This window comes from Podarcis gaigeae, assembly GCF_964106915.1.
Source record: "Podarcis gaigeae genome assembly, chromosome: 2".
Taxonomy (NCBI): domain Eukaryota; kingdom Metazoa; phylum Chordata; class Lepidosauria; order Squamata; family Lacertidae; genus Podarcis; species Podarcis gaigeae.
The window spans coordinates 78,788,496-78,800,642 of record NC_139679.1 but is presented as its reverse complement, the minus strand read 5'-3'; the positions used below and the strand labels follow the sequence as shown (position 1 = coordinate 78,800,642).

The window sequence follows — 12,147 nt, the reverse complement described above, 5'->3', positions numbered from 1 at the left end:
GATATCAAAGTGGATTTCCCCCTCCCCACAGTCTATAAAGATAATTTCTTTAACATACCATTGACTGGTCAAATATAAGGGCCTCCCATTTAATGTACCTTCATGATTTATTTCACACTGGGCAGCGTTAGAAGATTTTTCTCTATTCTGTTGTTTAATGTGCATATTTAAGAGTGCAGTCCTAAATGAGCTGAGTGTGTGTGAAGTGACCCTTCCAAAACTCGTTACTGGTTAGGGTGGGAGTTGTGGGATGGGTGTAGGATCCTGTGTTCCTTAATTTCCACTTTTTAATTCTAATGAGGCATTAATTATGCCAGTTTCACACGGGCAAAAAACGAAATGAACTTGAATTGAATGGAAACAAGGCTGCCACGCCTGACCGCAAGTGGTAGTTCTGTGCCCCTGGAACCGAGCAGGCAACTCCACAGAAAGGCATCTCCATTTCTTCCTAATTTCCTCCAGCTAATGGATCTGCAGGTTAGGACTACACTATCTGGATATTTCCCCCTCCTTTGTGATTTAGTTTTATTATTTGACATTGCCCAGATTAGAAATCACTATAGGCTCTATCAACATTATTTCCCTGTTTGTGATGCATTAGAAGACTCTTGTTGTTTAGTCGTTTAGTCGTGTCCGACTCTTTGTGACCCCATGGACCAGAGCACACCAGGCACTCCTGTCTTCCACTGCCTCCCGCAGTTTGGTCAGACTCATGTTTGTAGCTTCGAGAACACTGTCCAACCATCTCGTCCTCTGTCGTCCCCTTCTCCTTGTGCCCTCAATCTTTCCAAACATCAGGGTCTTTTCTAGGGAGTCTTCTCTTCTCATGAGTTGGCCAAAGTATTGGAGCCTCAGCTTCACGATCTGTCCATCAGTGAGCACTCAGGGCTGATTTCCTTCAGAATGGATAGAAGACTCTAGCTTAATACAAACCAGCATTCTCATTCGGTGGAAGGAGGAAAGAAGGGAAGCAGGAGTGATCAGCCCTGATCCTTGTTCTGATTTAAGTCCATCAATAAATGCAGTCAACACTGAGCACTCTTTCACTCAGGGCAGCCTGATGGACAAATCTACATGTCTGATTTATGGATTGATTTACTGGTTAATTAGTTTGATTAGGTTAGCTCTCTTTTCATTTTGCTTTTAGTATTGTGAATAGAAATATATTGCCGTGGTCTAGGTTCTTATCTCAACTTTTCAGATTTGACTGCTTCAGGGGTAGCCAAAGTGGTGCCTTTGGACTCGAGTTCCAATCCACTCTGACCCATTGGCTGTGATCGCAGGGGCTGATGGGAACTGACAACCACATTGATTACCCCTGGACTGTGTGAGAGCCCTCACTGGCTCTTAGCCATCTTGAAAATGAGTGTGGAGACTGAGTTAGGTTTTTTCTTGAAAGGAATCTCAAGGTGCACACTAACTTCCATCCTTCAATGCAGATAGTTTACTGCCTTGCCTTTTGCAGTTTTCCTTTGAAAATGTGGTGGTCAAGCTAGTATTTGAACTTGATATAATAATCCACGAAATGTGCCTTTTAACATGCATACCAAAATTCATTCCACTGCACAAATGCTCAAATAGACTCATTGCATTGCATAAGAACATAAGAAAAGCCTATTGGGTCAGGCCAATGGTCCATTTAGTCCAGCATCCTGTTCTTACACTGGCCAACCAGATGCAGGTTTCCTGCAGGCGAGCAGGATTTGAGCACAAGAACACTCTCCCCTCCTGCGATTCCTAGCAACTTGTATTCAGAAGAGTTACTGCTGCCAACTGTAGAGGCAGAGCACATCCATCATGGCCCTTTAAAGCCATTCAGGTTGGTGGCCATCACTGCCTCCTGTGGCTTGAAGAAGTACTTTCTTTTATCTGTCCAGAATCTTCCAACATTCACCTTCTTCATTGGATGAAGGCCGCCAAATGTAGATATGGAGCGCTGACTAGGCCAATGGTTTGATCAAGGGCTGCATTTGGGGTGCTTAAACTGTCTTGGCAAGCAACGGAAGCGAACATTTACAAAGCCAAACCTGCCTGGGTTGACCCCCCAAAGGGCCACATGGAGGTTGTTGTAGGCAGAGTGCCAGCTTGCTGCTTTCGTTGCTGTGCCACGTCGTCTTCCTTCTTTGGCGATCACTTGTAGCCGAGTAAAATTGTCTTCCATGAACACGGTTTTAACAGTGTGTCCGTAAATGACTGTGGAGGCCAAGGATGGATCCGCACCTCCTACAATGAGGACATAGGTTTCGGGGCAGGAGTTGATCACGGTGAGGATTTGCCAAAGGTGCCTTCCTCTCAGTTTGCTTCTCCCTTTCATCCTAAATCTGTGCTTCCTCAAAGTCCATCACGCCTTTGGTAAAGGATGTTCTCCAGTTGGAGCACTCTCAGGCCAATGAATCCCAGTTGTCGGTGTTTATCCCTCATTTTTTAAGATTAGTCTTGAGGGCATCTTTAAACCTCTTTTTTTTTTTTGTCCACTGGCATTATGCTTACCATTCTTAAGTTGGGAATAGAGTGGTTGCTTTGGAAGACGATAATCAGACATGGCCAAGTTGATGTTGAAGAATCATTGCTTTGACACTGGTGATCTTTGCTTCTTCCAGTACACCGACATTTGTTCGCCTGCCCCTTCCCAAGTGATATGTAAAATTCTCTGGAAACACCATGTAAAGTACAGTGCAGTCCTCTAGTTGCACTGATGACTGGTGCAGTGGGGAAGTACTAGCTTTATTACATATTTTGTGTCTTTCTTTTGTATTTTTATGTTGTGAGCTGCCTTGTGATCCTCTAATGAAGGGCAGCATACGAACGAACGAACGAACGAACGAACTAACTAACTAACTAACTAACTAACTAACTAACTAAGGCTTATTCTTCCCAGGTGTTGGTGCTTAGGGAACTTTAAGCCTACTTTGGTTCCCCTATGGTTTTGCTTTCTTCTCTCCTCTTTCACCCCCCCTTTTCTTTTGATCTTTTAGCCACCAGCTAACCTGTCTCCATGGGGGAGACCCAAAGCACAGTTCCCCCTCCCCTTTTTGGTGGAGACAAGGGGGAGAAACTCACTTCCGCAAGCATGAAAACCTTGCTCTGGAAGAGAAGGGAGGTTTCCCCAGAGATGGTGTTCAACAAGTGCAGCAGAAATCCATCCTTGTTGCTTTTGAGTACAGCTTATCCTGGAGGGAAAAGCTCTTATTTTGAAATGACTTCTGCCTGCTGAGCTTTTTGTGCAGGGAAGGGCCTGCCAAGTTTGTGAGGCCCAAGGCTTTCTTGTGGGAGGACGCAGGGCTGTCTTCATGCTCTTTGGCAATGATTAAAGTGAGGTTAGTACAAAAAGGGGGGGGGGAGGGAGAGCTTTCATTTTATTCCCTGATCCTTGCTTTTTCATACCAGATGGCAGTGCCATATTTTCAGCTGTAATTAATTTAAACTAAGTGCTGAACAGAGAAGTAGAAGAGTGGATCAGTAGCTCTCTTTTGGAGAGGGAGCAGTGATTTTCTTCCCAATTATACATCAGATTCATGTTGCTAACACCTTTAGTCACCCTCCTTAGCTCATGAAGAAAAGAGGAGCTCAGTGACTGTAACTATTGCTAAACAGTGAATCTCATGCTGTTAGACTTCAGTGTACGCAAAGGTGTTATTTTTCTAATTGGGACAAGGCAGGCTCAGGTGGCAATGAAATGTTATTGTCACGTGACAGCCTGCAAAATGTAATTGTGCATTTTTGAAGTCAGGGTACGAGGAGTTGTGTGGTCTTCTCTTGAGCCATTCACCTTTTCCTACACACAGGTTAATCTTTATTATGTTTTAAATGTGGTTGCAAATGTTTTCTATCCTCAGTTGTGAATATGGATTAAGCACCTATTGCACGTGGTTGTCCAATGCAACATTTCTCTTTCCCCCATCCCTGCTCCCAAACCACGCATCAAATATCAATGTGCACATGGTTTCCCAAATTTGGAGAGGAGAGACTGGGGTCAGTTCCTTCAGTGCATGATATAGATTGACAGGATTTCATCCTGTGGCGGGTGGGTTGGTGCAAAGGTAGGTGCAAGCATGTTTTAGTTTAATGTTTTTCATTAAAGAAAATTGCAAGAAATTAAAAATAGTGGGTGAAGTTTCTGATTTCATTTATTCAACCTCTTCCTTTAGATTTTTGCAGGACAGTTCTATTATTAGTCACTTAAGTGCATAAAAAATACCACAAAACATATATATAAGGGACAGCAGAAACTGAGCTGTCTTTTTAGATTTTCTGCTTTTCTTTCACACTATATGAGTTTTATGTAGCAGAATGTAAAAGAATTAAAGTATAAGCTGTTTTGTAAACAAAAAATGAATGTATGCTTTAAACTTTACATGGTTAGTTAGCCTATATATATTCAAGCATTGCATGCCTACAGTTACTTTGCCTGTGTGGCTGCGCACCAAATTATATACAGAGCTGAATTCTATTTACCATTTTTTTCATCAGTTCAGCAGGCAGCTGACTGATACAGGAAGTTATATGTGATTAATTATAACCTCAGGAGGTAGGCAACATGTGACCTGAGTTTGACTTTTATGTAGCTTGTGAGCTCTTGCTCAAACTCCTGAGAACTCCAAACATTGGTTTCTATTTTTTAAAAAAATACAGATTCAGATTGGGCTAGAGACCCCTAAATCACAAGTGATTATTGTGGATGGTTCCCCAGTGCTTGTTCGTCTCTGTATTTGGGTGGGGAATGGAGAACCACTAACCCAGGTTGCAAACACTTCCAGGGCTGCCACTTGAATAAAATATTGGGGAGGGTGACAGTTAAGCCCCACCCCACATAATTGATCACAAGATGTGACACATACCATTTGAATGGCAATACTAATCAACTTTGGGGGGCGGCCCCCAAATATTTTAGTGGGGGCAAAGGGACATTGACCCCTCCAAACTGGCTCCTGTGAACACTTCACGGAACAGCATTGCATCTAGAAGATCTTCCATTTTGTAGGCTTCTGAATTCAAAGTTGACACTTTTCCTTTATTTTTTTAAGGGAAGCAAATACTGTGAAACAGCTAACCCAACTATTGGAACCCAACAGAAGTGTCTTGGTCCTGTCTGTGGCTTTTGGTTCCAGATCACCTGGACTTCAGTTGTTTGTTTATATAGTATCATAAATGTGCTTGGCACTATTACTATATTGTGCAGCATTGATCTTGCTGACTGGCAGCAGCTCTCCAGAGTATTGATCTTGGTCCCCTCCCAGCCCTACCTGGATGTGCTGAGGTTTGAACCTGGGACCCTTCTGCAGTGCAGCACATAGGCTCTTCCCCTGAGCTGCAGCCCTATCTCAATCAGGTGATTACTTTTATGTTATAATCTCATTAAGCCCGGTGTGGGAACATTATACTGTTCTGAGAGAGAGAGCTGCCTTACTGCATATGGAAATTTACATCTCTGTTTGCGTATATCTATGTGGATTAGTAGTAGCATTTTCTGGAAAACAGTACGTAATAAAACAATGGAAATCCATGGATATCCTGCATGTGTTCTGGGGCTTAGCCTTGACTCGAATAATTTAGCCCTGAATTTGCAAGTATGTCTTTGGCAACTGCTATGAGATAGATCATAGATAGATAGATAGATAGATAGATAGATAGATAGATAGATGATAGATAGATGGATAGCTAGATAAGATTAGATAGATGGGTAGCTAGATAGACAGATTTGGCTATAGGTTGCATGTAGGTGTGTAAGTGACCAAATCACAATTTCACCCTAAATGTGAATATATGCAAACAGCAAGAGCTTTTCTGCCCTTTGCTAATAAAAGGTCCCATTTGCTGATATCATTCCCTTCCAATTACCTCGGGCAGAGGTTTTCAACCTTTTTGAGTCCACGGCTCCCTTTACGAACTGCATTCTTTCTGCATGGGCACCCCTGTGGGGCTCAGGAGCCCAGTTATGTCACCCCTTGCCTGCAGAGCTGGCAGCCTCTCACCCTTTTTTGAACACCCTTCCTTGTGGAGTCTTCCCTCAGCCTCCTCTCCTCTCGGCTCTCCCCTCTCCTTGGGAGTTCTCCAGGTAGCTGTTGCAGCTACCCCTGGTTTCTGCACTGCCTCAGCTCCTGACAACCAGCACCTCGTGGCCAGCCCCAGAAGAACCATTTGCCTGGGGAGCTTGTAGCCAGGGCTGCTGCAACAAACATCTGTGCAAGCCTTTGGGAGGCAGAGACATGAGAGGGCATCAGAGGAGGGAGGGAAGGAAAGAGGGACAGCGGCCAGTGTTGTCTGTGGCACCCCTAACCACCATTCAATGCACCTCAGTGTGCCATGGCACACTGGTTGAACACCACTGACCTAGTGCTCCCTCTGATAAAGATGCAGTGTTGTTGAGGAATATGTCTTGTGCTACCTTAAAGACTAACAATTGTGGCATAATCTTTTGTGGACCACAGTCCATTTCATAAGGAGATGAAGATCATGGATCACTGCCTTGCCGTGGCGAAGGGGCTTGAAGAACTCAGAGAAGCTATGAACTATGCCGAGCAGGGCACCCAAGATGAACAGGTCATAGTGGAGAGTTTTGACCAAACGTGATCCACCTGGAGGAGGAACCGGCAAGCCACTCCAGTATCCCTGCCAAGAAAACTCCATGGACAAAGACAACAGGCATATAAAAGATATGACGCTGGAAGATGAGCCCCTCAGGTCGGAAGGCGTCCAACATGCTACTGGGGAAGAGCGGAGGGCAAGTACAAGTAGATCCAGAGCTGATGAAGCGGCTGGGCCAAAGCCGAAAGGACGCTCAGTTGCGGATATGCCTGGAAGCGAAAGGAAAGTCCAATGCTGTAAAGAAAAATATTGCATAGGAACCTGGAATGTAAGAACCATGAACCTGGGTAAGTTGGAGGTGGTCAAAAATGAGATGGCAAGAATAAATATTGACATCCTGGGCATCAGTGAACTAAAATGGACGGGAATGGGTGAATTCAGTTCGGATGACCATCATATCTACTACTGTGGGCAAGAAACCCATAAAAGAAATGGAGTGGCCCTCATAGTCAACAAAAGAGTGGCGAAAGCTGTACTGGGATGCAATCTCAAAAATGATAGAATGATCTCGATACGAATCCAAGGCAGACCTTTTAACATCACAGTAATCCAAGTTTATGCACCAACTACTTGTGCTGAAGAAACTGAAATTGACCAATTCTATGAAGACTTACAAGACCTTATAGAAGTGACACCAAAGAAGGATGTTCTTCTCATTATAGGGGATTGGAATGCTAAAGTAGGGAGTCAAGAGATAAAAGGAACAACTGGCAAGTTTGGCCTTGGAGATCAAAACGAAGCAGGGCAAAGGCTAATAGAGTTCTGTCAAGAGAACAAGCTGGTCATCACAAACACGCTTTTCCAACAACACAAGAGACGACTCTACACATGGACATCACCAGATGGGCAGCATCGAAATCAGATTGATTATATTCTCTGCAGCCAAAGATGGAGAAGCTCTATACAGTCAGCAAAAACAAGACCTGGAGCTGACTGTGGCTCAGATCATCAGCTTCTTATAGCAAAATTCAAGCTTAAACTGAAGAAAGTAGGAAAAACCACTGGGCCGGTAAGATACAATCTAAGTCAAATCCCTTATGAATACACAGTGGAAGTGAGGAACAGGTTTAAGGATTTAGATTTGGTGGACAGAATGCCTGAAGAACTATGGATGGAGGCTCGTAACATTATACAGGAGGCAGCAACGAAAACCATCCCAATGAAAAGGAAATGCAAGAAAGCAAAGTGGCTGTCCAATGAGGCCTTACAAATAGCGGGGGAGAGAAGGCAAGCAAAATGCGAGGGAGATGGTGAAAGATACAGGAAATTGAATGCAGATTTCCAAAGAATAGCAAGGAGAGACAAGAAGACCTTCTTAAACGAGCAATGCAAAGAAATAGAGGAAAGCAATAGAATGGGAAGAACCAGAGATCTGTTCAAGAAAATTGGAGATATGAAAGGAACATTTCGTACAAAGATTTCCACAATAAAGGACAAAAGTGGAAAGGACCTAACAGAAGCAGAAGACATCAAGAAGAGGTGGCAAGAATACACAGAGGAATTATACCAGAAAGAAATGGATGTCTCGTATACCCCAGGTAGTGTGGTTGCTGACCTTGAGCCAGACATCCTGGAAAGTGAAGTCAAATGGGCCTTAGAAAGCACTGCAAATAACAAGGCCAGTGGAAGTGATGGCATTCCAGCTGAACTATTTAAAATTTTAAAAGATGATGCTGTTAAGGTGCTACACTCAATATGCCAGCAAGTTTGGAAAACTCAGCAGTGGCCAGAGGATTGGAGAAGATCAGTCTACATCCCAATCCCAAAGAAGGGCAGTGCCAAAGAATGCTCCAACTACCGCACAATTGCACTCATTTCACACGCTAGCAAGGTTATGCTTCAAATTCTACAAGGAAGGCTCAAGCAGTATGTGGACCGAGAACTCCCAGAAGTGCAAGCTGGATTTAGAAGAGGCAGAGGAACCAGAGACCAAATTGCAAACATGCGCTGGATTATGGAGAAAGCTAGAGAGTTCCAGAAAGACATCTACTTCTGCTTCATTGACTATGCAAAAGCTTTTGACTGTGTCGACCACGGCAAACTATGGCAAGTTCTTAAAGAAATGGGAGTGCCAGATCACCTCATCTGTCTCCTGAGAAATCTCTATGTGGGACAAGAAGCTACAGTTAGAACTGGATATGGAACAACTGATTGGTTCAAAATTGGGAAAGGAGTACGACAAGGCTGTATTTTGTCTCCCTGCTTATTTAACTTATATGCAGAATTCATCATGCGAAAGGCTGGGCTGGATGAATCCCTAGCCGGAATTAAGATTGCCGGAAGAAATATCAACAACCTCAGATATGCAGATGACACAACCTTGATGGCAGAAAGTGAGGAGGAATTAAAGAACCTTTTAATGAGGGTGAAAGAGGAGAGCGCAAAATATGGTCTGAAGCTCAACATCAAAAAAACGAAGATCATGGCCACTGGTCCCATCACCTCCTGGCAAATAGAAGGGGAAGAAATGGAGGTAGTGAGAGATTTTACTTTCTTGGGCTCAATGATCACTGCAGATGGTGACAGCAGCCACGAAATTAAAAGACGCCTGCTTCTTGGGAGAAGGGCAATGACAGGCCTAGACAGCATCTTGAGAAGTAGAGACATCACCTTGCCAACAAAGGTTCGTATAGTTAAAGCTATGGTTTTCCCAGTAGTGATGTATGGAAGTGAGAGCTGGACCATAAAGAAGGCTGATCGCCGAAGAATTGATGCTTTTGAATTATGGTGCTGGAGGAGACTCTTGAGAGTCCCATGGACTGCAAGAAGATCAAACCTCTCCATACTGAAGGAAATCAACCCTGAGTGCTCACTGGAAGGACAGATTGTGAAGCTGAGGCTCCAGTACTTTGGCCACCTCATGAGAAGAGAAGACTCCCTGGAGAAGACCCTGATGTTGGGAAAGATGGAGGGCACAAGGAGAAGGGGACGGCAGAGGACGAGATGGTTGGATAGTGTTTTCGAGGTTACCAGCATGAGTTTGACCAAACTGCGGGAGGCAGTGGAGGACAGAGGTGCCTGGCGTTCTCTGGTCCATGGGGTCACGAAGAGTCGGACACGACTAAACGACTAAACAACAACAACAAGGAAAGGCACTTTTAGAGAAAACTGGTTTTGTTTTACTACATACATTAATATTTATTGCATTTTCTGCTGAATACATATTTGACATTATGATGAGGACTTACAACCTGAATGGAATATGGCATTAGAATGGAGTTAATATTTCTTAATGTCACTTTGTTGTACAGTTCTCTGGGGAGGGGAAAGTGGCAACTGTTTTGTTTTGGATCTGTATATTTTAAAAAAGATATAGAGAAAGAAAGAAAAGAAATATCTCCAGCCAGCTCCATGTTTATATTGTAAGGAAGAAATTAGAATGGTGAAGGGGTGGAGCTTCCTAATTTTCATTCACTCGTTTTTGCAAAAGGGGATGGCTTGCTATCTCTTGTTTGTTGTTCTCTTCTTATGTTACGTGTATACTGATCCAGCTCACCCATTATGGACCCACCTTCTGATATTGAGGCAAAACAGTGGTATGTGTATATTTGCTAACATACACATACCAATTTTCTATTACCTGGATGTGTTCATTATCAGAGTGTTAATTCTTTGGTGTTCTGTTAATATTAAAAAATAATATTTTCAGTTACTATGATAGCAAATAATTGTACATGTGCGGGAAGAATGAAGCAGAAAATACTTACTGAAAGCAGTGCTTGGCGTTTCATTTGGATGCAACTTTCCAGAACAACATCTGGAGATCTACTGTTTCTCCAGCCTAGCAGATAGAGGTCCTTTACCTTTACCTTTATATAGTTTGCAAAAAAAGGTTGTTTGCATTCAATGTAATCCCACATTCAGTGCAAAGCGCCACTGTATGGCATGCAGAGTTGTGCCGTAGGCATGAAGAAAACTCCCAAAGCTTTCAATATTTGAGTTCCCTGATTATTCTAAGCAATTAAAGATGCCCTTTAACCTGTGCAAATAATGCCACAAAAGTGCGTAGCCTGCATGAGTGTCCTGAAAGGGAAGGGGAACCCAGCCAAGTCTCTTAATTTACAATTCTTTTTCAGGATAGGATACCACAAGAGTGGTTATTTACAAGCTGGATTTTAAGCCTTACAGAATATGTTGCTCAACAGGGTGTATTTTCATTTTACATCAGCTGTCAGGATGTGAAGTTAAAGAAAGTAAAAAGCAAATACAGTGGTACCTCGGGTTAAGAACTTAATTCGTTCTGGAGGTCTGTTCTTAACCTGAACAGTTTAGGTAATGGGGCCTCCTGCTACCGCTGCACCGCCGCTGCACGATTTCTGTTCTCATCCTGAAGCGAAGTTCTTAACCCTAGGTAATATTTCTGGGTTAGCGGAGTCTGTAACCTGAAGCGTATGTAACCTGAAGCATATGTAACACAAGGTACCACTGTACACATAATATGGTTCCTTATTTCTGGAGATTTTTGGACTTTCATCAGTCAATTCACACATAAAGTTATGCTAACTGGGTGGCCTCCTTCAGGTTAATTATGCTTGTACATAAATAATTTATTTCTTTTTTGTTGGTTTGAACTGCATTAAGAATACACAGAAAAGGTTAAAATTAATATTTGAGCTTATGTAGGGCAGCAAAAAGCTGCCAGTTGTAGCTTTTGGGATGACAAAATAAATAAACAAATCTCTGTCTACATGGGAATGCTCCCCCCCCCCAATACTGGGCATTGCTTATTAGTCTGAACTAATAAATGTGTGTATGAGACACAGATATGACTTATTTCTGCAAAAAATGGGCTTTTGTTTACCAATTTAGTATCTGTGCAGAAGATGTAAATTAATATGTGCTATTTTCTTTGTCACAGTAGTTATTTTTAATTCCATTTTAATTATCTTTGGGTGGTATCTAGCAAAGGTTACCTGTTAGTATAAATACTTCCATCTGTGCAATGGGACTCTTTGCCCTCTAAATCTGCTCTGAAGGGTTGGGGAACACCCAGAACAGATTCAGCAGAGAGATCAAAGAGATTCAAACTTGGTTGCACAGGTGGACATTCTTCCACTAATGTCTTCATTGGATGCACCCCTATTTTTTTATTACATAAGTATGACAAATTAAAAAGGGAACAAAATAGCTGAGAGATTTTTAAACAGGCTATTTAGTAGCTCCAGCGCTGAGAACCTTCTGGCGGTTCCCTCACCGCGAGAAGCGAAGTTACAGTAAACCAGGCAGAGGGCCTTCTTGGTGGTGGAGCCCACCCTGGGGAACGCCCTCCCATCAGATGTCAAGGAAATAAACAACTATCTGACTTTTAGAAGACATCTGAGGGCAGCCCTATTTAGGGAAGTTTTTAATGTTTGATGTTCTATTGTATTTTTAATATTTTGTTGGAAGCCGCCCAGAGTGACTGGAGAAACCCAGCCAGATGGGCAGGGTATAAATAATTGATGAGGATGATTAGTAGTAGTAGTAGTAGTAGTAAAATAGTAAGCAGTTTATAAATGCTTACTATTTTGCAAGTGGGATATGCTAAGCCTGGATTACCATTGTAAAAATAGTTTAAAACAT

The 12,147-nt window shown here is 42.8% G+C and overlaps 2 protein-coding genes across 4 annotated transcripts in view; one reads left to right on the top strand and one right to left on the bottom strand.

Annotated features, from left to right (window-relative positions):
• The window catches only part of ATG7 (autophagy related 7), a 159,434-nt gene that overhangs the window by 23,415 nt on the left and 123,872 nt on the right, over positions 1-12,147 (bottom strand). The gene's annotated exons all lie outside the window — the stretch shown is intronic.
• The window catches only part of VGLL4 (vestigial like family member 4), a 102,897-nt gene that overhangs the window by 74,536 nt on the left and 16,214 nt on the right, over positions 1-12,147 (top strand). The window contains exon 1 of one of the 3 annotated variants that reach the window (XM_083726873.1): positions 3,212-3,317. The exons of the other annotated variants lie outside the window; for them this stretch is intronic. Coding sequence (XP_083582999.1) covers positions 3,304-3,317 — 14 coding nt within the window. The 5' untranslated portion in view covers positions 3,212-3,303. Of the gene's footprint in view, positions 1-3,211; positions 3,318-12,147 lie in introns of those variants that run through there. 3 annotated transcript variants of the gene reach the window in all.